Source organism: Puma concolor, unplaced genomic scaffold (assembly GCF_028749965.1).
Source record: "Puma concolor isolate L17-30 unplaced genomic scaffold, mPumCon1.1.hap2 unalloc_scaffold_60, whole genome shotgun sequence".
Classification (NCBI taxonomy): domain Eukaryota; kingdom Metazoa; phylum Chordata; class Mammalia; order Carnivora; family Felidae; genus Puma; species Puma concolor.
The window spans coordinates 123056-149963 of record NW_028240270.1 but is presented as its reverse complement, the minus strand read 5'-3'; the positions used below and the strand labels follow the sequence as shown (position 1 = coordinate 149963).

At 41.9% G+C, this 26908-nt stretch overlaps 1 protein-coding gene and 1 long non-coding RNA gene across 3 annotated transcripts in view; both read right to left on the bottom strand.

Moving 5' to 3' along the window:
* Positions 1-3801: 3801 nt before the first annotated feature.
* LOC147571105 (leucine-rich repeat-containing protein 37A2-like) overlaps positions 3802-26908 on the bottom strand; it is a 33262-nt gene continuing 10155 nt past the window's right edge. Inside the window, exons 4-10 of one of the 2 annotated variants that reach the window (XM_086696631.1) lie at positions 21844-21915; positions 21205-21280; positions 10127-10228; positions 5902-5951; positions 4309-4363; positions 4087-4229; positions 3802-3985 (exon numbers count right to left, since the gene is read on the bottom strand). In XM_086696631.1, the coding sequence (XP_086552757.1) occupies positions 4113-4229; positions 4309-4363; positions 5902-5951; positions 10127-10228; positions 21205-21280; positions 21844-21915 (472 nt within the window). In that variant the 3' untranslated portion in view covers positions 3802-3985; positions 4087-4112. Of the gene's footprint in view, positions 3986-4086; positions 4230-4308; positions 4364-5901; positions 5952-10126; positions 10229-10610; positions 12031-21204; positions 21281-21843; positions 21916-26908 lie in introns of those variants that run through there. The other variant, XM_086696632.1, reaches the window with a different exon arrangement.
* Positions 24135-26772, bottom strand: LOC147571107 (uncharacterized). Its single transcript, XR_015247699.1, has 2 exons — positions 25020-26772; positions 24135-24398 (listed from the first exon to the last, which is right to left on the bottom strand). It is a non-coding gene; the product is annotated as an uncharacterized LOC147571107 (long non-coding RNA).

Sequence of the window (26908 nt, the reverse complement as noted above, 5' to 3'; positions counted from 1 at the left end):
AGAGAGAGAGGGAGACACAGAATCCGAAGCAGGCTCCAGGCTCTGAGCCATCAGCCCAGAGCCTGACGCGGGGCTCGAACTCATGGACCGCGAGATCGTGACCTGAGTTGAAGCCAGACGCTTAACCAACTGAGCCACCCAGGCACCCCGACTCTTCTCTCTTTAAAAGGTGGGGTCTAAATTCCCACCCCTTGAATGGGAACTGGATTTAGTGACTAAGTCACTGCTAAATGCTGCTCTGTGCCGTCTGAGGTGAGGTCATAGGAAGGCTACCTTCTGTCATTTCTGTCTCTCTTTCTCAGCTCACTCACTCTGGAGGTACCCAGCCATCATGCTGTGAGGACATTCAGTCAAACAGCATGTGGGCAGGCTCATATGGCAAGGATCTGAGGCCTCCCTCCAACCCCCTTGACAGCCATGTTAAGTGAGTGAACCACCTTGGAAGTGGACCCTTCCGACTCAGTCAAGCCTTCAGGTGACTGCAGCCCTGTGGTATCTTGAGAATCTCACCAAAGACCCAGGGGCAGAAGTGCCCAAGCTATTCCCAAAAATTTGACTCAAAACTTTTGAGGAATGGGGAGCCTGGGTGGCTCAGTTGGTTGAGCGTCTGTCTGACTTTGGCTCAGGTCATGGTCTCACCATTCATGGCTTCGGGCCCCGCATTGGGCTCTGTGCTGACAGCTCAGAGCCTGGAGCCTGCTTCAGATCCTATGTCTCCCTCTCTGCCCCTCCCCTGCTTGTACTCTCTCTCTTGTTCTCTCTTCAAAATAAACATTAAAAAAGATGTTTTTTGAGGAATAAATGCTTATTGTTGTTTTAAAAAAATTTTTTTAAATGTTTATTTTGGAGAGAGCAAGAGACAGAGACATAGAGTGCGAGTGGAGGAGTGGCAGAGAGGGTCATAATCTCGTGGTTCATGGGTTCGAGCCCCGCATCGGGCTCTGTGCTGACAGCTCAGAGCCTGGAGCCTGCTTCACATTCTGTGTCTCCCTCTCTCTCTGCCCGCACGCTCTCTCTCTCTTTCTCTCAAAAATAAACATTAAAAAAATTAAAAGAGGGGCGCCTGGGTGGCGCAGTCGGTTGGGCGTCCGACTTCAGCCAGGTCACGATCTCGTGGTCCGTGAGTTCGAGCCCTGCGTCGGGCTCTGGGCTGATGGCTCAGAGCCTGGAGTCTGTTTCCGATTCTGTGTCTCCCTCTCTCTGCCCCTCCCCCGTTCATGCTCTGTCTCTCTCTGTCCCAAAAATAAATAAACGTTGAAAAAAAAAATTAAAAAAAAAATTAAAAGAAATATGGCAGGGTGGCATTTGAGACTAATAAGTATTGTGCAAATTTGAGGTAGTGTTATAGAAACAACATTTTCTAAGCTTCACTCTATGAACCACATTTGCGCTAATGGAAATATTCCAAAATAGGAGAATGGAGTTGCCTGGAATCCCGGCCCACACTTTGGGAAGCCCAACTATGCACAGATGGGTCTTCTTGGTTTCTCGTCAGCTCTGTCTCTGTGTCCACCTCTCTTATTCAAAAAGTCACCACCAGCCCCCGCTCCACCCAGCTCATTAAGGAGTTTGGGCTGGCATGAGGAATTTCTGCCCTTGTGACCTAAGAGTGACTACAGGGCCTGGTACTGCGCCTGGCTCAAAGCAGGTGCTCAACAAACAGTAGCTGCCACCATCCTCATCGTTCTAATTATTGATTCTTTGATGGTAACCATGGCTTAGACGTCTCTGTACCCCTGCACCCTGCAGCAGGGCAGTATAACCGTCAGCAGGCTTTGGAGTTAACAGGCCTGGATTAAACCCCTACCTGGCAGTTTTGGATTTGCGGCTTTGGGCACCTGAACAGGTTACCTACATCCTTTAAGCCCTGTCCCCTTATCTGCCAGATGGGGATAATAAAGTATGTTTTCACGGACTGTTGGGCGAAATTAAGACTGCAACACGCCCAACCCAGGCCTTGACACCAAGTAAGCAAATAGTGAACTAGCTGCTGCCGCTGCTTCCGATTACTGTTACTCTCTAGTCTTGTGCTTTCAACACAGTTATTTGTTGGCTCACTGAAGTCACCACACCGAGACAGACACTTGGGGGCCATTCTCACTAAAACGCTGGGGGAACGGGAGCAGGCACCCGGAGAACAGGTGTCCTTGCCCAGCAGCAGCAAACTAATAGAGCCGAAGAGGCACTGATGGGCCAATCACTCCGCTTGGAACCGTTCCTACCAACCCTGCCAAATCTGCTGGGCTGTGCCCCAGTCCTACTGTCCCCTCGGGGGACTCTGTTGGTGGCCAGCGGTTGGTGCCATATTCCATCACCTATCGCTAAGCCACCAGCATTTATTTGGGGGCATGTAAAGAGATTGTCAGGGGCGCCTGGGTGGCTCAGTCGGTTAAGCATCCGACTCTTGATTTCAGCTCAGGCTGTGATCTCACGGTCGTAAGATCGAGTCCCTCGCATCGGGTTCCACACTGAGCACGGAGCCCGCTTGGGGCTCTTTCTCTCCCTCTCTCTCTGCCCCTCCCCCCTTGCTCTCTTTCAAAATAAACAGACATTAAGAAAAGAGATGATCAAACCTTGTTCGTTCAGGATTTCTTTTATTCACTACTGTATTTTGACTCTGACGTCCTTTTTCTAAAATCTGTCATTCATTTACTCAGAAAGTATAGATGACTTCATTATTTTTAATGTTTATCTATTTTTGAGAGACAGTGTGTGAGCTGGGGGGAGGGACAGAGAGAAAGGGAGACGGAGGATCTGAAGTGGGCTCTGTGCTGACAGCAGAGAGCCCAATGCAGGGCTCAAACTCCCACACCATGAGGTCATGACCTGAGCCAAAGTCGGATGCTCAACGGACGGAGCCACCCAGGCACCCCGACTCCTCCCAACATCCCAAATGTGACTGGTTAACGCCCTCCTCTGCAGAAGTGGAGGGATGTTTGCGTCTTCTGCACGTTGTGCTGCATTATCTCTTGGAATCGTGCAGCCCTGATCCGAGCTGGGTAGGAAAGCAGTGGTAGGTGCGGTGCTGGGCTGAACTGGAGAGAGCCCAGCCGCACGCATCCGACCCTCAGTGGGGTCAGCAGAGGCTAGTGTGGTACAGGTGAACAGGAAGTGCCCCCACCAATAAGTTTTCTGAAATAAAGGCCTGAGCAGGGCAGTCCTGGGTGATTACTGCTCTCACACATTCTTTACTCTAACCCTCCAGCATCTCCCTGCTAGCTCTCTGAGGGTGGGGACTTTTTTTTTTTTTAAAGAAAACAAACACAAAAACCCAATGGGAATTGTCTACTAGCTTGTAAGGTTGAGGAACACCCTACTTCCCGCTACACATTTTGTGTCTGAGTTTGAGCTCTTGGGAAGACAGACAGGCCTCAGCCCGACAGTGGAGGTAGGCTCAGCGATCCAAATACTCTGGCAACCCCAAAGACCTCACGGAGGGGCCAGAAAGAGATGATCCTCTACGGGCAGGGGGTCAAGCGCGTTGTGAGTAACTGGTATTTGGTGAGCCAGGGGAGAGAGCACCAGAATAAGCTGTGAATGAACTTAATAGTCTAAGCCCCTTGAAGATACGTTGTCCGGTTTCCAGAGACTGACTGTATCAGGGAAATGAGGGAAAGACGCCCCATTCACCCTACTTTGCCCATTTGTGTCTTGCGGAAATCCTGGCTACCACGAGGGACTCTGGCTTCAGTCCTGCTTCTCTCGCCCGTGGCCCCTGTTGTCTGTAGATAAATTCTGAACTGTTTACGTTTTAGTTCCTTACCACGTGGCTAGAATTGGTTATGGATTTATACATTTCAATATGAGAAGAAAAAGTATTTTATAAGCAATGCTGAGAAGCGAGTATCGGAAAGTAAACTTTGTAGGTGGCCTGAGGCAGGACGGCGTTCACTCTGTGACAACCTCACATAGTGTCTCACTCTCGTCACCCAGCTCTTCAGTAGTGGAATCTGTGGCCTTCTCTGCTGTGGCTTTGCCAGGCTCCCTGGGAAAAGGAGAAGAATGCCAAGGCTTTGACTCTCGAAAGGAACAATTCAACTCTTCATAATTGCCTCATTTTAGAGAAAATCTTCCCCAATCACGTACCCTAGTTCCATGTGGAAAATCTCATCTTAATGAGAAGAATCCTTGTCGTGTAGCTTCTGTGCCATGTTTTTCTTGCGTGTGGCATTGAGAGGTCTGTACATGTCCCTAAGCCAAAGTGGCCGCCTTCTCCAGAAAAAGCCCTCCTAGAAAACAGAAAGGACAATGTTAGGTCCGTTTCCCCTGCCTTCTCCAGCCACGGTACTTTATCCTCCTCAGATTTACCTGACTGTCACTTTCCTTTGAGCATCTCTTACGCAGCAGAGATCCAAAGAAGCCCCTTGAAGGAAACACACACACAGACAATTAGTGATTCGTACCATTTTCCATGCCTCTCACAATGTATTTCTCCAGTCTTATTAGCAAGCAAAATCAACACAGACCTGGGATCTCAGAAATAATTCCATACATGCTGGGCTTTCAGAATTGTCCTGTGTCTGTCCATAATGGCCCCACAGTGTCCCTGGGAGACCTTTGCATGTAACTTGACATGAAGTATAGGCAGGATTTTCACCCTGCTCCCCTTCTGGCCCTTGGCCAAGTGCCCTTGTGCAGTCAACAAACTGGGTGACCACACGGCAGAAGCACCTAACTCTCTCCAGAAGCATTTTACATCCGTCCCCGCCAGGCTTAGCCTCCCAGGCATCATTTGCTGGCGGGTGGGGAGGTGTTTCCATTTTCCTAGCTGCTTTACCTTACGAGATGAATCGCACCGAGTGAATGCCTGAGTCCAACCAGCAGTTATCTAGCTCACTGACTGTCACACTGCAGGCAGATGAGGGAGTGGGTCGTGAAATCACCTTAAAACACACGGCTAGCGCTAAAACACAAAATACTCTTTTTGCATACAAACGGAATAGGGGGTACCTGGGTGGCTCAGTCAGGTGAGCAGCCCAAGTCTTGATTTTGCCTCAAGTGATGATCTCACAGATTGTGACATTGAGCCCTGTGTCTGGCTCTGTGCTGATAGTGTAGAACCTGCTTGGGATTCTCTCTCCCTCTCTCTCTCTCTCTCTCCCTCTCTCTGCTCCCCCCCCCCCAAATAAATAATAAACTCAAACAGAACAGAAAGAATCAGAGTGTATGGTAAGTTTGTTTTAGAAGGGACTTATGTCTATACGGTATGTGTGCACTGAGTTGTGACATAAAATGCAGTTCACAGCCCAAGAACAGTGTAGTCAGAGACATGCCCAACTGGAAAGGAACCATCTTCTTTCTGGTTCTAGTGGTACTAGTGATACAACCGTCCGGCAAGACATCTTCCTTTTCTCCTTCTCCATCTCATTATTATAAAAGGAAGAGATAAATGATTATCTAAGGTCTCTCCCAGTTCAAATTCTATTGGGTCTGGATAAAGGGAATGGAGAGCGGGGCCTCGAAAACCAGAAGGAGGAAGAAGGAAGTCTCCCCCCCACTCTATAGGACGGACTCATGTATTCCACCTTCCATCATGCTTGAAGACTAGCCCCTTCACCCCACGACTTTTGGCCCTCCCTATCCCTTCTCCAGAGCCTCTGAGAAGGTCTGTGGCCAGGCCCGATGCCCACCGCCAGCAGCAACGGGTCTGAACATTTCCACCCCCGTCCCCCCACGATCTTTCTTTAAAGGTCTAGTGAGCAGGTGCTCTGTGCCAGTCCCATTCTAACTCGGGTTTGGCTGGGCAGCTAACTTTGCTGGATCCAGGCAAAGCATTAGGCCAAATATGTATTCTTTCTGCCTTTGGTGATTTCCTGGCTGTAAAACAAGGGGATTGAAATAGATGAGTTTGAAAATCTAGTTCTAAAATTCTACTTTAACGATTGCCAGACTAATATTTACCTTGAGCTTCCTTCTTTACCTTCCTTGGCTGCTGCTCTATGAGAATGAATCTGTTTTGGAAGAGAACATGATCACAGTTACCCATCACAATAACCACTCCCTCCAAATCTTTATTCATTCCTTTGCATTTTAGGTCTTCTCTACCCAGTGAGAGGATAACTTTTCCTAGGACAGGAATTTGTTTAATAGTCCTTTGACTCTTCAATAACACCTAACTTGTGTGCAGCTGGTAATACGTTTTACTGACTGTCTCAGATAACATTCGACAGATAATTCCTAATAAAAATTCTTGGGAGGAGGAAAAGAAAAGTGTCTACCAGAAACCTAAACAGCAGCACTGTTTTAAAGTCAAGGACAAGAGTAGGATGTGTGTTATCACTGCTTCTATTCATTGGTGTTGAGGAGGTCCTAACTGATGCACTGGGAAAAAATGGAGTCGTGGAAAGGAAGAACTAAGACGTATTTGCATACGAAATTACAGACAAACTAAAAGGCCCAAGAGAATCAACTAAAATTTTATTGGAAGAAATATGAGAATTCAGTAAGATGGCTAGATATAAAATCAAGAGATCAACATGTAAACCTCAATGACTTTCCTATGTTCCATAAATAATTAATCAAAAAACGGAAGAATTATCCCATTTACAATGATCAATAAAAAGGCATAAAGTACCTAGGAATAAACTTAGCAAAGAATGGGTAAGACCTATGAGATGAAAACACTAAAGCTCTTCTGAAGGACATTAAGAAGAAACGAATACATGATGTGAGACACTATTTTCCCAGAATAGTGTAAAGATGTCAGTTCCCTTCAAATTAACCTACAAAGTCAAGGCAATCCCATTCAAATCCCAAGACAGTTTTTTAAACAAAAACTGGCCAGCTGACATTTGGTAGAGAAAATGTGCAAGCATAGCTACAAACTGTATGAAAAAGAAGATCACAGAGCAGACATTAAAATACATTCTTACGGAGCAACTGCAGTTAAGTATGTAGCGTGATACTGATACAGGAAAAGAAAACCAGATTGATAGAATAGAGTCCAGATAAAAATAGTATTTTAGATCCATGAAGAAAGAATGAACCATTCAATAAAAGATTTTAAAGTAACTGGATCTTTACGTAAGGGAAAAAAGTTAGATCCCCTACCTCGACCGTACCAAAACACCACACAGATTCCATACAGATTAAAAATAAATAAATCACAACAAATATTATAAGAGTACAGAAGAAAATATCAGAGACTGTTTTTATACCATGAGGCGAAAAGGCCTTGTTAACAAGACCCATGTCCCATAAGCCATGAGGCAGATATGGTGACGGACTGTCCACACCCTCCTGTTCATCGTAGTCCTTGCCCCCTTGATCCCCTGGATTGTTTGTCCTCTTCCTGTTGATTTATAAAACTCTCTTCATATGAGATATATTCATCCTTTCAAGGGCTTTCACTGAATTTCAATGTTTCAAATATTTGTCAGTGTTTTTATCGTGAAGGAGACGGAACCGTGGGATAGGAGACAGGCTGACTGCAGGCACAGCTGGGTTCTGCTTTGGGTTTTGCCACAGGGGCCTTAAGCTGATCCCCTTCTATGTATGAAAGAAGGATGGTGATATCATCCTCACAGGACTGTGGGGATTAAATCAGATGTCTGGTTTATTCCAAGCATAAATCAGACAAGACGATCAAATCTATCAAATGTTTCTGCATGTGGTATCAGGTCACAAAGCTTTTTCTCACCACAAGATCATAAAAGTATTGATTCTATTTTCTTCTAATACTTGGGCGGGTTCTTGTTTCTCTTTTTTTACATTGACTGAAATATGTTTTTTTAAGGTGAGAAATAGGGATCTGTTGTTATTTTCCTCCCAAATAATTAAGCAGTTGTTCTACTACCATTTATTTATTTTCGTCCACTGATTTGAATACTAAAAGGTAACATTTCAATGTTTATTTATTTTTGAGAGTGACAGAGAGAGAGAGTAAGAGTGAGAGAGGGGCAAAGAGAGAGAGAGACACACACAGAATCCAGAGCAGGCTCCAGGTTCTGAGCTGTCAGCACAGAGCCCAACACAGGGCTCGAACTCCTGAACCATGAAATTATGACCTGAGCCAAAGTAGGACGCTTAACCAACTGAGCCACCCAGGCGCCTCTAAAAGGTAACATTTCAAAAGTCCTAGTCACCCACGGATCTGTCTATTGCTGGACTCTGTAGGCTACTTCACATAAATATTAGGTTGCATTATTCCTCCTTGTGAAATTGACACAATGCCTCATCTCTTCCTTTGAACATCATTATTGTCCACTACAGGAAAAAAACTGCATGGTCTCTGACCTCAAAAAGTGTATCATCTAAGTAGGGAGAGGAAATAATGAAACCACATAAAAAAATATACACACAAGGTTAAACCACATAGGAATTTAAAACAGCAATAGGAGTTTATAGAACTTCCCCAAAAGCAAAAGGCTGCAGGCCACCTCAAGATGCAGAGTACTGACTGGACAATGGCCAATGATTTCTCTTCCCAGAGGTCATGGTAAGCTGACCCCACGCTAGTTCCTAGGCTCTTAGGCTGAGAAATCAGACCCTGATCTCATCAAGAGAGAACGCACTTCTTTCTACATGGAGGCAATATCACCTCACCAATGTCACAGGATTGATCAAAATCAGAATGTCAGGTCAAGACTTGACAATAAGGAAAACATCCGTTCCATAGATAGGGCATCTGTGTCTACATGATTGGGCATTACCTCCTGTGGAGACAGGCCTCTGTGGCACGCTGAAGTATAATCAGAAGGCTATTTGGTGAGAAGAGAAGTGGAAGAAAAGTAATTAGCTGAATCCAGTGTTTAATGGAAAGGACTGAGGTAGCTAGATCCATCCATCTGCCCCGCGGGCACAGCCCGGCTGGTGGGCCTGACTCTCATCTGCTGCCTGAGGTGCCATCTCTACTCTTAGGCAAGGCTAGGTGGGCACTGCCCATGTTGGTCTCTTCCTCACCATTTCTATGCCTTTACTACTGACCAACCCTCCAGAAGACAGACATGTTTCTCCTTAGCAGTTAATACATCCAGTCAGGCTTTACTCGAGTCTGAGAGACCAGGAAGCCTTACATATCTCTGCTCTGATCCATGACCTTGATATTTCTCTCTTGAGGAGCTGCCTTTTAACAAACTGTTTAGCATATTTTTGTTATCAGGGGAGGGGAATGCGTCACTGTAGACCCTAAGAAATGGTGACAATCTCACAGAAGGACTAGGTCCAGGAGTATTACAGTATTCGGGGAAGGCTTTGTGAAGAAAGATGAACTCGAGTTGGCTTTTGAAGGCTCATGGGACTTCCACCAGCAGAGTGAAATAAAGGAATTTCAAGTGGGCAAAGTCACCAACAAAAGTAGGAATGGGCATGGTCTGACTAGGGGATGGTGGGGGGCTGCTTTGGCTGAAATGGAGGGTTGCCATGACAGATGGCAATATATATATATGTATATATATATATATATATACATATATATATATACATATACATATATATATATAATAAGCATATGTATATTTGAATAAATATATTGAATATATATTCAATTCATACATAATTGAATAAAAGGTAAACAGGCAAGCTCCAGGAATAGGCAACTGTAATTATGACAAGCTTTGAGTAGCCTGATGCAGGATTTTAGCTGCAGGGTTTTAACTGAACCTGTCTACACAATGCCTTGCGAAGTGGAGGAGAGAGCTGTAGGTACATCTAATTAATCAACAAGATGACACTTTTATCTCTAAGCCATGCCCTTTCTTCCGAGATGACTGATAGCTCCATGAAGGTGAAGACTATTTCTCTCTCATCATTTTAGCCAACGAGGAAAGAAATCAGTGGTAGGAGGAGGATGACTGGTGAGTGCATCGAATCGACATAATTTTTTTGAGTTGAAGAAATTTTACTATCGTGTCAACTGTGGCCTTCTTAGACCTAATGTCTCAGAACAAGCTAATGGCTTGTTATCTTGGTTACAATCCACAGATGTCTCCCGGCAGTGGGGTTCCTTTTAAAATCCCTGGAATATACTTTGCAATGAAAGGACAAAGCCTATCTCCTTCCTCCAGACTGAAGAGGGATATCAGGTCGTGATAGGTGGGAAAGTGGCTTTGATTTTCAGTTTGTGGGTTCTGAATCTATTATAAAGAAGGAATATAGTCTGGGAATCTGAATTAATTGTTGTCCTTACCTCAATGAGACAGAAAACTATGATCAAAATCATCACTACTACAGTCACAGATATTGCCAAGATGAGTTTGTTGTTATAGCCATAGCCTGGAACTTTTGTGAGCTAAAAAAAAGGGAAAGAACAATGTTTTTAGAAAACAGAGATAGGATGAAAGTTAACTATTCTTTAACGACTCTAAAACCCCATTCTTTCCGATGAATCGCTTATAGGTTCTTAAGGAATATACCAAATCTAATGTGATATGTAATCTTAATCATTAGCATTTTCTTCAAGAATTTATGTATCTTGTATGTTAGGTCCTCTTTTTGTCTACTCTGGGAACAGCGGCACTGTTTCCTGAATGAGCAAAGTGGCAGATCATTGCCTTAGGCAAAATTATGTGGCCAAGACAAGACCCGGACTAGGAGCCCCTGGTCCTTGTGCTTGGGTCCATGTCCTAAACCACCTAAATGTCGAGACCCCACATTTTGGGATTTATCCTCACCTCCCTTGACTCCTGCCCTCTCTGTTCACTCTGGACTTCTGTGCTCTCACTGATATAGTTCTCATTTTCCCATTGGTCCGTATCCCACTCTGCCTTGGACACCTTTACTTCTTGCTGCTCGCTGAGAAGCTTCATCAGGAGGCCTGTTCTGGAGATGAGCTTGGCACAGGCCAGCTGCATGTGGGTCTCGGAGCAGTCCATTTTCAAAGTCCGGATAACATGAGAAATGAGGCTTCTCACGTCATTGTTGGGGATGAGGGACTGTAGCTGCTGGTTTAACGGAATTTCAAACAGATCACCTTTGACACAGTGAAGCCTGTGGCTTTTGGGGGCAAGCCAGTGCCCGCATTGTGGTATTCCCATTGTGTATCATTGGTTTGTTTAACGGTCGGCATAGAGTTGTCTGCAGTAACAGTAGAATTAGCAGTGGAAAGATTCTTACGGTTTGTGAATTCAGGGAGGGTTTGTGCTGGCACAGTAGTGTTTCCTGTAGAAATATTTTCGTCAGAAACATTTTGGGCAGTAGCGTTCTCTGCAGTAGTGTTTTCTCTGTAAGTTCCTGAAGGAGCAAATAATTCTGGAAAAGGATTTTTCTGAGGACTCAGTTCTCCCGGAGATGAAAAATCCTCTCGTGAAGGGGAATTTATGAGGCTCCTGACTGCAGAGGATGGAGGCCTCTTTGCAAGCAGCTGTCTATTACTGAGTGAACTTTCCTTTCTGGACTTTCGATTCAGTTTGGCCTAGGGTGTTCTGTGGACCACATGGGAGCGACTTTTATGAAAGCGGTGTGTTTTTCTGGGGTGTGAGGCTGGCCCGAAAGCCTTCATATTTCTAACTCTAGCATTTGCATCTTCTAAAACAAAAACGCTGTACATGAAGTCTTTTGATTTTTTTTTTTCACGTCAGGTGGGGATTTTAGAGCGGGGGTGGCAGAAGGCCTGCCCAAAGAGTATTGCTTCAGGAAAGAAGAGACCGCTGCCTTGTGCTCCTCTACGAACGAAGGCTCTGTATTGAAGGAGCTTCCCATTAATTTGCTGGGCCTGTGCGCCACGTGAAGCTCCCCTGGGGATGGTCTCCTGAGCCTTCTTTCCTTGGCCATGTTCTCCACAGACGGCTGGGCGTTCTGTTTCCTCTGGATGTTCTGACGTCTCAGTTCTTTTAAGTGCCTTTTCCGTATGCCCTTTGGGCCCTTGATGACCTTGTTCACTCTCAGGAACTTTTTCCCCACACTCTCAACCTCGTCTAGGCTCTTCTCCTGCGGTTGGGCAGTTTCCAATTTCTTTGGAAAGATTTGACATTTAAACTTGGGACCTAATCACTTAGATTCCACCTACACCTGCCTAAATAACCCAGAAAGCCGCCAGAGGATTAGCAGAACGGAGTCTCCGGAGCCAAGCGCAGATGAGAGGCCCACAGAAGAGGGGCCCCTCCTGAAGTGGATCACCTAAGGAGAAGCGAGCTAAGCCTGCCCCTCCTGCCCACCCCAGCTAATACGCCTACCCACCCCAGCTAATACGCCAGATCCCCAGCATCACAAGCCTGGCAGTGTGCAAGTAGCCCAGATGGGCCACGCCACCCTACAGTGAATCCCGCCCCTAGGAGAGGAGAAGAGAAGGCACACACCAGTCTGACTGTGGCCCCAGCGGTGGGCTGGGGGCAGACATCAGGTCGGACTGCGGCCCCGCCCACCAACTCCAGTTATACACCACAGCACAGGGGAAGCGCCCTGCAGGTCCTCACCACTCCAGGGACTACCCAAAATGACCAAGCGGAAGAATTCCCCTCAGAAGCATCTCCAGGAAATAACAACAGCTAATGAACTGATCAAAAAGGATTTAAATAATATAACAGAAAGTGAATTTAGAATAATAGTCATAAAATTAATCGCTGGGCTTGCAAACAGTATGGAGGACAGCAGAGAATCTCTTGCTACAGAGATCAAGGGACTAAGGAACAGTCACGAGGAGCTGAAAAGCGCTTTAAACGAAATGCAAAACAAAATGGAAACGACGACAGCTCGGATTGAAGAGGCAGAGGAGAGAATAGGTGAACTAGAGGATAAAGTTATGGAAAAAGAGGAAGCTGAGAGAAAGAGAGATAAAAAAATCCAGGAGTATGAGGGGAAAATTAGAGAACTGAGCGATACACTAAAAAGAAATAATATACGCATAATTGGTATCCCAGAGGAGGAAGAGAGAGGGAAAGGTGCTGAAGGGGTACTTGAAGAAATTATAACTGAGAACTTCCCTGAACTGGGGAAGGAAAAAGGCATTGAAATCCAAGAGGCACAGAGAACTCCCTTCAGACGTAACTTGAATCGATCTTCTGCACGACATATCATAGTGAAACTGGCAAAATACAAGGATAAAGAGAAAATTCTGAAAGCAGCAAGGGATAAACGTGCCCTCACATATAAAGGGAGACCTATAAGACTCGTGACTGATCTCTCTTTTGAAACTTGGCAGGCCAGAAAGAATTGGCACGAGATCTTCAGTGTGCTAAACAGAAAAAGTATGCAGCCGAGAATCCTTTATCCAGCAAGTCTGTCATTTAGAATAGAAGGAGAGATAAAGGTCTTCCCAAACAAACAAAAACTGAAGGAATTTGTCACCACTAAACCAGCCCTACAAGAGATCCTAAGGGGGACCCTGTGAGACAAAGTACCAGAGACATCGCTACAAGCATAAAACATACAGACATCACAATGACTCTAAACCCGTATCTTTCTATAATAACACTGAATGTAAATGGATTAAATGCGCCAACCAAAAGACATAGGGTATCAGAATGGATAAAAAAACAAGACCCATCTATTTGCTGTCTACAAGAGACTCATTTTAGACCTGAGGACACCTTTAGATTGAGAGTGAGGGGATGGAGAACTATTTATCATGCTACTGGAAGCCAAAAGAAAGCTGGAGTAGCCATACTTGTATCAGACAAACTAGACTTTAAATTAAAGGCTGTAACAAGAGATGAAGAAGGGCATTATATAATAATTACAGGGTCTATCCATCAGGAAGAGCTAACAATTATAAATGTCTATGCGCCGAATACCGGAGCCCCCAAATATATAAAACAATTACTCATAAACATAAGCAACCTTATTGATAAGAATGTGGTAATTGCAGGGAACTTTAACACTCCACTTACAGAAATGGATAGATCATCTAGACACATGGTCAATAAAGAAACAAGGGCCCTGAATGAGACATTGGATCAGATGGACTTGACAGATATATTTAGAACTCTGCATCCCAAAGCAACAGAATATACTTTCTTCTCGAGTGCACATGCAACATTCTCCAAGATAGATCATATACTGGGTCACAAAACAGCCCTTCATAAGTTTACAAGAATTGAAATTATACCATGCATACTTTCAGACCACAATGCTATGAAGCTTGAAATCAACCACAGGAAAAAGTCTGGAAAACCTCCAAAAGCATGGAGGTTAAAGAACACCCTACTAAAGAATGTGTGGGTCAGCCAGGCAATTAGAGAAGAAAGTAAAAAATATATGGAAACAAGCGAAAATGAAAATACAACAATCCAAACGCTTTGGGACGCAGCGAAGGCAGTCCTGAGAGGAAAATACATTGCAATCCAGGCCGATCTCAAGAAACAAGAAAAATCCCAAATACATAATCTAACAGCACACCTAAAGGAAATAGAAGCAGAACAGCGAAGGCAGCCTAAACCCAGCAGAAGAAGAGAAATAATAAAGATCAGAGCAGAAATAAACAATAGAGAGTCTAAAAAAACTGTAGAGCAGATCAACGAAACCAAGAGTTGGTTTTTTGAAAAAATAAACAAAATTGACAAACCTCTAGCCAGGCTTCTCAAAAAGAAAAGGGAGATGACCCAAATAGATAAAATCATGAATGAAAATGGAATTATTACAACCAATCCCTCAGAGATACAAACAATTATCAGGGAATACTATGAAAAATTATATGCCAACAAATTGGGCAACCTGGAAGAAATGGACAAATTCCTAAACACCCACACTCTTCCAAAACTCAATCAGGAGGAAATAGAAAGCTTGAACAGACCCATAACCAGCAAAGAAATTGAATCGGTTATCAAAAATCTCCCAACAAATAAGAGTCCAGGACCAGATGGCTTCCCAGGGGAGTTCTACCAGACGTTTAAAGCAGAGATAATACCTATCCTTCTCAAGCTATTCCAAAAAATAGAAGGGGAAGGAAAACTTCCAGACTCATTCTATGAAGCCAGTATTACTTTGATTCCTAAACCAGACAGAGACCCAGTAAAAAAAGAGAACTACAGGCCAATATCCCTGATGAATATGGATGCAAAAATTCTCAATAAGATACTGGCAAATCGAATTCAACGGCATATAAAAAGAATTATTCACCATGACCAAGTGGGATTCATTCCTGGGGTGCAGGGCTGGTTCAACACTCGCAAATCAATCAACGTGATACATCACATTAACAAAAAAAAAAAAAGAGAAGAACCATATGATCCTGTCAATCGATGCAGAAAAGGCCTTTGACAAAATCCAGCACCCTTTTTTAATAAAAACCCTTGAGACAGTCGGGATGGAAGGAACATACTTAAAGATCATAAAAGCCATTTATGAAAAGCCCACAGCTAACATCATCCTCAACGGGGAAAAACTAGAGCTTTTTCCCTGAGATCAGGAACACGACAGGGATGCCCACTCTCACCGCTGTTGTTTAACATAGTGCTGGAAGTTCTAGCATCAGCAATCAGACAACAAAAGGAAATCAAAGGCATCAAAATTGGCAAAGATGAAGTCAAGCTTTCGCTTTTTGCAGATGACATGATATTATACATGGAAAATCCGATAGACTCCACCAAAGTCTGCTAGAACTGATACATGAATTCAGCAAAGTTGCAGGATACAAAATCAATGTACAGAAATCAGTTGCATTCTTATACACTAACAATGAAGCAACAGAGAGACAAATAAAGAAACTGATCCCATTCACAATTGCAGCAAGAAGCATAAAATACCTAGGAATAAATCTAACCAAAGATGTAAAAGATCTGCATGCTGAAAACTATAGGAAACTTATGAAGGTAATTGAAGATTTAAAGAAATGGAAAGACATTCCCTGCTCATGGATTGGAAGAATAAATATTGTCAAAATGTCCATACTACCCAAAGCTATCTACACATTCAATGCAATCCCAATCAAAATTGCACCAGCATTCTTCTCGAAACTAGAACAAGCAATCCTAAAATTCATATGGAACCACAAAAGGCCCCGAATAGCCAAAGTAATTTTGAAGAAGAAGACCAAAGCAGGAGGCACCACAATCCCAGACTTTAGCCTCTACTACAAAGCTGTCATCATCAAGACAGCATGGTATTGGCACAAAAACAGACACATAGACCAATGGAATAGAATAGAAACCCCAGAACTAGACCCACAAACGTATGGCCAACTCATCTTTGACAAAGCAGGAAAGAACATCCAATGGAAAAAAGACAGTCTCTTTAACAAATGGTGCTGGGAGAACTGGACAGCAACATGCAGAAGAATGAAACTAGACCACTTTCTCACACCATTCACAAAAATAAACTTAAAATGGATAAAGGACCTGAATGGGAGACAGGAAACCATCAAAACCTTAGAGGAGAAAGCAGGAAAAGACCTCTCTGACCTCAGCCGTAGCAATCTCTTACTCGACACATCCCCAAAGGCAAGGGAATTAAAAGCAAAAGTGAATTACTGGGACCTTATGAAGATAAAACGCTTCTGCACAGCAAAGGAAACAACCAACAAAACTAAAAGGCAACCAACGGAATGGGAAAAGATATTTGCAAATGACATATCGGACAAAGGGCTAGTATCCAAAATCTATAAAGAGCTCACCAAACTCCACACCCGAAAAGCAAATAACCCAGTGAAGAAATGGGCAGAAAACATGAATAGACACTTCTCTAAAGAAGACATCCGGATGGCCAACAGGCACATGAAAAGATGTTCAACGTCGCTCCTTATCAGGGAAATACAAATCAAAACCACACTCAGATATCACCTCACGCCAGTCAGAGTGGCCAAAATGAACAAATCGGGAGACTGTAGATGCTGGAGAGGATGTGGAGAAACGGGAACCCTCTTGCACTGTTGGTGGGAATGCAAATTGGTGCAGCCGCTCTGGAAAGCAGTGTGGAGGTTCCTCAGAAAATTAAAAATAGACCTACCCTATGACCCAGCAATAGCACTGCTAGGAATTTATCCAAGGGACACAGGAGTACTGATGCATAGGGGCACTTGTACCCCAATGTTTATAGCAGCACTCTCAACAATAGCCAAATGATGGAAAGAGCCTAAATGTCCATCAACTGATGAATGGATAAAGAAATTGTGGTTTATATACACAATGGAATACTACGTGGCAATGAGAAAAAATGAAATATGGCCTTTTGTAGCAACGTGGATGGAACTGGAGAGTGTGATGCTAAGTGAAATAAGCCATACAGAGAAAGACAGATACCATATGATTTCACTCTTATGTGGATCCTGAGAAACTTAACAGAAACCCATGGGGGAGGGGAAGGAAAAAAAAAAAAAAAGAGGTTAGAGTGGGAGAGAGCCAAAGCATAAGAGACTGTTAAAAACTGAGAACAAACTGAGGGTTGATGGGGGGTGGGAGGGAGGGGAGGGTGGGTGATGGGTATTGAGGAGGGCACCTTTTGGGATGAGCACTGGGTGTTGTATGGAAACCAATTTGACAATAAATTTCATATATTAAAAAAATAAATAAATAAAAAATAAAATATAAAACAAGGTAAAAAATAAACAAAAAATAAACAAAAAACCAAATGAATGAATAAACAACAACAAAAAAGAGAAAACACTTGTAAATATGGAGAACAAACTAGGGATATGGACAAAATGAGTGAAAAGGGTTAAGAGGTACAAACTTGCAGTTATAAAATAAATAAGTCACCAGATGAAAAGTACAGCATAGGGAATATCGTCAATAATACTGTAATATACTTATTGTGGTGAGCATTTCATAATGTATATAAAAGATCACTGTGTTGTACACCTGAAACTAATTTAATATTACATGATCTATATATACTTCAATAAAAGAGATAATTGAGGGGCACCCAGGTGGCTCAGTCAGTTAAGCATCTGACTTCAGCTCAGGTCATGATCTCATAGTCTGTGATTTCAGGCCCCACATCAGGCTCTGTGTCTACAGCTCAGAGCCTGGAGCCTGCTTCAGATTCTGTGTCTCCCTCTCTCTCTGCCCCTCCCCCACTTGCACTCTGTCTCTCTCAAAAATAAAAAATAAAAAAAGATAATTGACTATTTAAACAAAAAAAATAATATGGTGTGCTAAAAGTAAAACGTATGAAAACAATAGCACAAAGGTCAGGAGGGGAACAATGGAAGTACACTATTTATTGTAAGGTTCTTATACTATTCATGAAATCATATCATATCATTTGAAGATAGACTGTGATAAGTTAAACATGAACACTACAAACCATTAAACAGCTACTAAAATAACAAAACCTGAGTTGTAACTATTTATCCCCCCACCAAAAAATAATAAAACGTACTAAATCAACCCAAGAGCAGGAAGAAAAAGAAAAAGAAAAGAAACAAAGAACAGATGGGATACATAGAAAGAGTAGACAGTAGCTTTAAATGTAATCCTATAAATAATTACATTAACTATAAATGGTGCAATCACCTAATTAAAAGATAGAGTTGTCATACTGGATAAAAAAGCAAAAGCCAACTATATGCTGTCTATAAGATTCATCTTCAATACAAAGATATAAGTAGGTTAAAAATATGGAAGAAATTATGCTTTGCTAACACTAATCAAACGAAACCTTGAGTGGCTATATTTACTATAGGACAAAGTCAATTTCAAAGCGAAGATATTACCAGGGATAAATGAGGTTATTCCATTGTGATAGAAATGTCAACTAATAGAAAAGACATAACTTAAAAATTTATGTATCTGATAATAGAACTTCCAAATATATTAAGGAGAATAGGAAAGAGAGACACAAAAGTACACAATTATAGTTGGAGATTTCAATATCCCTCTCTCAATAATTGACAGAAAAAATATATAGAAAATGAGTAATGATACATCAGACTTGAAAAATACTACCAACCTACTTGACCTAGTTGACATTTATAGAATACTCCACACCAAATCAGCAGACTACATATTTTTTTTCAAGTGGGCACATAATATTTATCAAAATAGACCATATTCTCATCTATTACCAGAATTCATTGGCTATAAAACAAGCCTCAATAAATTTAAAAGGATTTCAGTCATCCAACATATTGTTCTGTGACCACAATGGAATTAAATAACAAATTAACAGATCTGTAAAATCTCCAAATATTTAGAAACTAACCAACACACTCCTAAGGAACCCTATTGGTCAAATAAGTCAAAATGGATATTAAAAACGATTTTGTACCGACTGAAACTGAAAACACATGTCAACATGTGGGATGTTGCTCATATAGTATTCATCTTCCCCAGTGTCCACTTTTTTTTTTTAAGTTTTTTTTTTTTTTTTTAACGTTTATTTATTATTTTTGGGACAGAGAGAGACAGAGCATGAACGGGGGAGGGGCAGAGAGAGAGGGAGACACAGAATCGGAAACAGGCTCCAGGCTCCGAGCCATCAGCGCAGAGCCCGACGCGGGGCTCAAACTCACGGACCGCGAGATCGTGACCTGGCTGAAGTCGGACGCTTAACCGACTGCGCCACCCAGGCGCCCCCCCCCCCCCCCCCAGTGTCCACTTTGAAGAAACTAGAAAAAGAAAAGGAAATTCATCACTGAGTAAGGAGAGAAAATGGAATGATGAAGATCAAAGCAGAAATTTTTAAAAAGGAAAACAAAAATAGAGAAGTCAGTGTAATGAAAAGGCACTTTTTAGAGAAGATAAGTAAAACTGATAAACTTCTGGCCAGATTTATCAAGAAAAGACAAGAGAAGACACAAATTATCAATATCAAAAATGAGAGGAATGACATCACTACAATTCTACAGATACTAAAAGGATAATAAGGGAACATTATAAAATACTTTATGTCAATAACTTCAAGATGAAATAGATTCCCTGAAAGACATGAACTACTCCAAAAAATAAGTATGTAATTTAAGTAGCACTATTACAAAAATAAAATCTGTAGTTTAACACTTTCTCACAAAGAAAGCTTCAAGCCCACATGGCTTCACTGGTGAATTCTAGCAAACATTTAAGGAAAACATAATGCCAATTCTGCACAAACTGTACTAGAGAATTGAAGAGAGGGGACTACTTCCCAACTCAATTTTAAGGCCAACATTCACCTTATGAAAAATAGATCAAGACATTAGAAGAAAGGATAGATAGAAGATCTCATATACTGCAGGCTGGAATGCAAAATGGTACATCCACTTTAGAAAACAGGTAAGCAGTTTCTTAAACAGTTAAATATACACTTAGCATATGATGTAGCAATCCTGCCATTAGGTATTTTACCCCCTCCCCCCCTCCCCCAATGAAAACATATGCTCATACGAAGACCTGCATGTAAGTGTTTTAAGCAACTTTATTCATAAAGGCCAAAAAGCTAGAAACAACTCAAATGCCCATTAACTGATGAACGCATAAACAAACTGGTATATCCTCACAACTGCAATACTACTCGGCAATAAAAAGGAAATGAACTACTGACATGTGCAAACACATGGATGAGTCTCTGGGGTGCCTGGGTGGCTCAGTCAGATAAGTGACCGACTTTGGCTCAGGCCATGATCTCATGTTCCGCAGGTTCATGCCCTGTATTGGGCTCTGCGCTGACAGAGCCTGGAGCCTGCTTCGGGTTCTGTGTGTGTCTGTCTCTCTCTCTCTCTCTCTCTCTCTCTCTCTCTCTCTCTCTCCCCCTCTCCTGCTTATGCTCTCTGTTTCTCAAAAATAAATAAACGTTAAAAAAGTTAAAAAAACACATGGATGAATCTCAAAAGGATTATGCTGAAAGGAACCAATCACAGAAGACTGCATACTGTATGATTTCATTTATTTATTTTTTTTAATGTTCATTTATTTTTGAGAGAGAGAGAGAGAGATGGAGGGCAAATGGGGAAGGGGTAGAGAGACAGGGAGACACAGAATCCGAAGCAGGCTCCAGGCTCTGAGCTGTCAGGACAGAGTCCGATGCAGGGCTTGAACTCACGAACCGCGAGATCATGACCTGAGCTGAAGTCGGACGCTTAACTGCCCGAGCCACCCAGGTGCCCCTTGTATGATTTCATTTATAAGACACTGTGGAGAAGGCAAAACTATAGGGACAAAAATTAGGTTGGTGGTTGCCAGGGCTGGTGGTGACAAAAGGGGATTGGCTGCAAAGGCACATAGGGGCCTTTTGGGGTGACAGAATGGTCTACGTCTCAAATGTGGTGGTGCTTACATAAGTACACGTTTGTCAAAACTCATCAAACTGTACGCTTAAAAAGAGTAAATTTTATACCTCAATAAATCTGACTTAGGAAGACAATAAAACAAATCTAAATCAACAACTAAGTGAAAATACACATAAGAAAAATCAACTTACAGTGTTTCCAAATTCAAGGGTCATCATGAGGATGCTCTCAACTGTTGTAAGTGACACCTGTGTTGATCCCATGTCTCTGAAGGAGAAAGCCCAAACATGCGTGATTTGAACCCAAGGATAAAAATTCTGTACCTAAAAAGATACTTAACAACATGTGGTTACTTCAATTCTGGCTTCTTTGTCAAGTCAGCTCAAGAGTTTTCTTGCTATGGACAATAATTTCAGAAAACTCCCAATGAAGACATTTTATGTGCATCATCAAATTAATCACCTTGGTGCTCAACAGTACAATCCTTTTTACTCTTATCCTCATTTTCATTCTCAATTGCATCCACCTCTCTTGATTAGTCTTTTTTTCTTTTAATATACACCTTACTCCACTTTCCACTTTGAGATAAATGGTATTTCTACCTACATCTGCAAGTCCCATGTCTCTTATGTGTTCTTCACTACTACGCCTTCCTCTGCAGGCTATCTTGCCCATATACGTTTTTTCTTTGCTAATAATGCTTATTTCAATAACCCAGTTAAAACTTAAATTAGGACTTTTTAACCAAAACGCAAAATACTTAATCTTTTGATGACAACAAAAAAGATCAGAAATCATCTCATGAGCCATGAGATTGTTGCAATACTTACAAATATTTTAATGCTGGCAACTTAAAAAGATAGGAATCTTCAACAGCTGACAGAGGGTTACGGCTGATAATTCTGAAAAATGCAATGGAATTAAAATGATCTGCATTTCCAGTAATGACTACCATGAAAGTTTATGTTCATTTTGGGGGTATGGAACTGGAAGGTTAAAACTAATCATTTTCTGCCTTTGCCTATAAATCACCCTTAGAATCTGTAAAGCACTCTTCCTTTGGGAACTACCCAGCTCTCTGGACGATAAAGTGGAGAACAGAAAGAGAAAAAAAATTTTTTTTTTTTTTTTTTTTTTTTTTACGTGGACAGCAAAGCAAAGATATGCCAAAGAACTTTTTGGGCTGAAAACCCTAGAAGTGACTATGCTGGTAGGAAGCCCAGGCTCTGTAGGAAATACTGTTTCTAGTGTCCTCTATAATTCTAGGTGCTTTTCCTTTATCTCTAGAAATGTAAAAAATTCCACAGTTTAAAACACCCGGTTAAAGACAAAAATAGGACCAATTCCTCAGTTTGGGGGCTAAAGACAAAGGGATTAATCTAAGAGGAAATGGTGAAAGCTATACCCCCACCATTTGTATTCATTCTCCTATGACAGCCTTTGTTAGGTGGCATATGATCCCGTTTCCTTATCCATCTGCTGGACTGCCAGCTCCCTGAGGGCAGGGACCATACTCTATTGTCATTTTTGTCCCTGTGCCTGACAGAGTGCTTGTTATTTACTAGTTACTTAGTGAAGGCTTGTTGAATAAATAACATTTTGTCACTGCTTGACACAAGTTTTTATTCCAAAATGCTGAGTAGATTTTCTTCTCAGTTCTTTACAGCAAAAATAAAGTGAAGGAAACAGGAAGAAAGAAAAGAAAATCTGCCTTTAGGTTGACTCTGCTCAAGAATCATCACTGTACTTTTGCAAAATTATAAGGATAATCATCACAACCGATACTATTGAGCTATGGGGCATCTGTGATCAGCATTTCACATTTAAACCTCACAATAACCTTATGTGATAGACACATCATTACCCCATTTTACAAGTGAGGAAACTGAAGTACAGAGAGGTTGTATAATTTGTCCCAGTTTGTCAAGCCAGTCAAGAAGCAGAGATGGAATCTGAACTCAGTTCTGACTCCAAAGCCTGTATTTAAATTGTATGAAAAAAAGGGGGTTTAAAATAGCCGTTACCTTAAACTTAACTTTGAGAGCATTAAATATAGAAACACTTTGCTGAACTTCATCTCTCCATCTGGGAGAGCTTCTCTAAGAATTACATTTTCTACTTTTATTCCTTTCCTCTAATCATCTCCCATGATTAAGTATTTAATTAGCCTGTGATCATTGAGACTTTAGAGATTTCATTTCTTATTTTTTTATTCTATTTTTTGAGAGAGAGAGTACAAGAGTATGAGTGCAGGAGAGGCAGAGGAAGAGAGAGAGAGAGAATCCCAAGCAGGCTCCATGCCCAGTGCAGAGCCTGACATGGGGCTTGATCCCATGACCGCAAGATCATGACCTGAGCCGAAATCAAGAGTCAGGCAGTTAACTGAGCCACCCAGGTGCCCTGAGACTTTAGAGATTTTAAAGCCCTGTTACAGGTGAATCAGTGAAAATGAGAAAGGAAGGACGTCTGAAAATTCATCCTTCCGTAAAAGCAACAACAACAACAACAACAACAACTAGCAAAAATGGTCAAAATCAACTTTCTCAGAACTTTGGAAATTTTAACCAATGGGCTTGCAGCAACCCGGAGAGCATGTATTAAAGAAAAAATTACTAATTTCTATAAGAACAGTGAGCTCTGTTGTTTTAACTTGTCCTCAACCTCTGCTCTCCATCCTGATGATAGCCTTAAAAATTGCCCGCATCCCAGGGGAACAAAATGGAGCTGAAGTTCCTTAAAGCCTCATTCCCAAAGAACAAACTGTCATTGTTTTACCTGTCTAGTGGGGTCCCTAAAAAACTTCACTTGAAAGCCTTGCCCTTGACCTCACTGAGAACTGCACAGTGCTAAAATAGCCTCTTCCCAAGGGGCATTTTTTTGAAAACAATTATAGATAAATGTTTTAATCTGGCAGCTATGTGAGGCAATTGATCACAAGACAAAAAATAGCCTAAACAAAAAGCCTAAAAGGGAAAAGCTGAGAAATGAGATGTCCATAGGGACTTTGAAATGCTCCAACATCTTCCTGGGTAACTAGAAGACCACAAGACATATTCCTGGGAATGTAGAAAAAAAACCTTAGCACTAATAAATGAGTTCAGCAAGGTTACAGGACACAAGATCGATATGTAAAAATTAGCTTTATTTCTATACATCAGCAATGACTATTCCAAAAATGAAATTAAGAAAACAATTCCATGTATAACAGTACTCAAAAGAATAAAATACTTAGGAAAACATTTAACCAAAGAAGTGCAAGAATCACACTAAAAACCACAAAACGTTGTTGAAAGAAATTAAAGAAGATTGAAATAAATGTAAAGATATGCCATGTTCACGGATCAGAGGAAAATATTGTTAAAATGGCACTATACCCCAGATTGAACTGTGGTTTCAGTATAATCCCTATCAAAACCCCAACTGACTTCTTTCCAAATATTGGCAAGCTAATTCTAAAATCTGTATGTCAATTCAAGGGACCGAGAATAGCCCAAAATGATCTTTAAAAAAAAAAAAAGTTTATCTATTCATTTTGAGAGACAGCGAGCATACACACCCGTGCAGAAGAGCAAACATGAGCGAGTGTGAGTGGGGAAAAGTGTGAGCAGGGGAGGGGCAGAGGGAGAAAGAGAGGGAGCATCCCAAGCAGGCTCCATGCTGTCAGTGCAGATGGCAACACGGGGTTCCATCTCACAAACCGTGAGGTCATGACCTGAGCTGAAATCAAGAGCCGGCCACTTAACCAACTGAGCTACCCAGGGGCTCCAAAACGATTTTGACAAAGAACAACCAAATGGGGAGACTCACACGCCCTGGTTTCAAAACCTACTTCAAAACTACAGTAATCACGGTGTGGTACTGGCATAAGAACAGACATGTAAGCTGATGGAACAGAACTGACAGTCCAGGAATAAATCCTCACATTTATGGCCCACTGATTTTCAACAAGGGTGCCAACACCATTCAATGTGGGAAGACTAGTGTTTTCAAATGATGCTGGGACAACCGTATATCCCCATACAAAATAATGGAGTTGGATTCCTACACTTCACACCATATATAAATATTAACTCAAAATGAGTCAAAGACCTAAATGGAAGAGCTCAAGCTATAAAACTCTCAGGAGAGAAATCTTTATGACCTTGGATTTAGGCAACAGTTTCTTAGACATGACACAAAAAGCACAACAAACCAAAGGAAAAATAGGTAAGCTGGACTTTATTTAAAAATAAAAAAACAACCCAAAACTATCATATGTCTGATACAAGTCTAGTATCCAGAATATCCAGAATATATAAAGAACTCTTAAAACTCAGGAAAAAGACAAATAATCTAATGTTTAAATGGGTAAAGGATTTGAAGAGACATTTCGCCAAAGAAAATACATGAATGGCCAATAAGCACATGAAAAGATGCTCAATGTCTTAGGTCATTAGGGAAATAGAAATCAAAGCTACAATGAGATACTACTCTACACTCACTAAGATGGCTATGATCGAACAGAGAGACAATGATAAGTGGTAGCAAGATTTGGGGAAACCAGAATCTTCATACATTGGTGGGAATGTAAGATGGTGCAGTCACTGTGGAAAACAGTTTGGCAGTTCCTCAAAAGGGTTAAATATAGAGTTACTACATGACCCAGCAATTCCACTCTTAGGTACGTACCCAAGAGAATTAAAAACATATGACCACACAAAAACTTGCACATGAATACTCATAGCAGCATTATTCATAAGAGCCAAAAAGTCAAAATAATCCAAATGTCCAATAACTCATGAATGGATGAACAAAATGTGATTGGAGCACCTGGGTGGCTCAGTCGGTTAAGCATCTGACTTTGGCTCAGGTCGTCATCTCACAGTTCATGAGTTCGAGCTCTACATCAGGCTCTGTGGTTTTGGATCCTCTGTCCCCCTCTCCCTCTGCCCCTTCCCCGCTTGTGTGGGCGCTCTCTTTCAAAAATAAATAAACATTAAAAAAAAGAATGAAGTACTGAAACATGCTACAACCGGATAAATCTTGAAGCCAACAAGCTATGTGAAAGAAACTAGACACACATTTCGATGAAATGTCCAGAATAGGCAAATCCATAGGGGCAGAAGGTAAATTAGTTGTTGCCAGGGGCCTGGGGGGAGGGGAGAATGGGGAGTAAAGGCTGATGGGTATGGTATTTCTTTTGAGGGGGGTGATGACAATGTTCTGGAATTAGCAGTGATTACTGTCTATCAAAGTATACCATTGCACTATATACTTTATAACGTTGCATATTCTATTATGCATATTCTATATCTCAATTTGAAAAAAAAAAAAAAAAAAAGAACCACGTTGTGATAAATAGAGAACCAGTTGCCAGAAGATAAACATGTTAGTAGGTGGAGAAAAGGGGAGCGAAGATTCAAACTCTTCCACAACGGAGGTCAGAGGGAGTTAGCGGTGCGGCTGGGAGCCATGCGTTTTTGTTCCTGCCTTGGAAACTCCCCTATTCTTCCTATTCCAGCCCATTCTTCTACGTTTTTTCAGGCCCATTAACATGTCGGGTTTGTGTAACACTAGTTAATATCCAGTCAGACAATGTTATGAAGAGAAAGAACGTGAGTGTCACATGTCTGGTTAAACACAGTTCCTCAACCTTGAGGCTCTGAATGTCCTTTGGCTTTGAAACAATAACAATGGCATTCATACCTACAAGCTTACTGGTGGGCTCTGTGCAAGTAAGCTCTTCCACGTGTGTGTCTTCCCCTGCCCACTGCTCCCCTCCCCCCTCCACCCCGCGCCCACCCCCGGCTCCCTATTAAGAAAGACTATGAAGAGTTATGCAGCCAAAACAATTTAGTAGTTCGTTATCCTTCCCCCCAACTATCTCAGTGCTCTACCCCCACTGTCCCCCCCTCT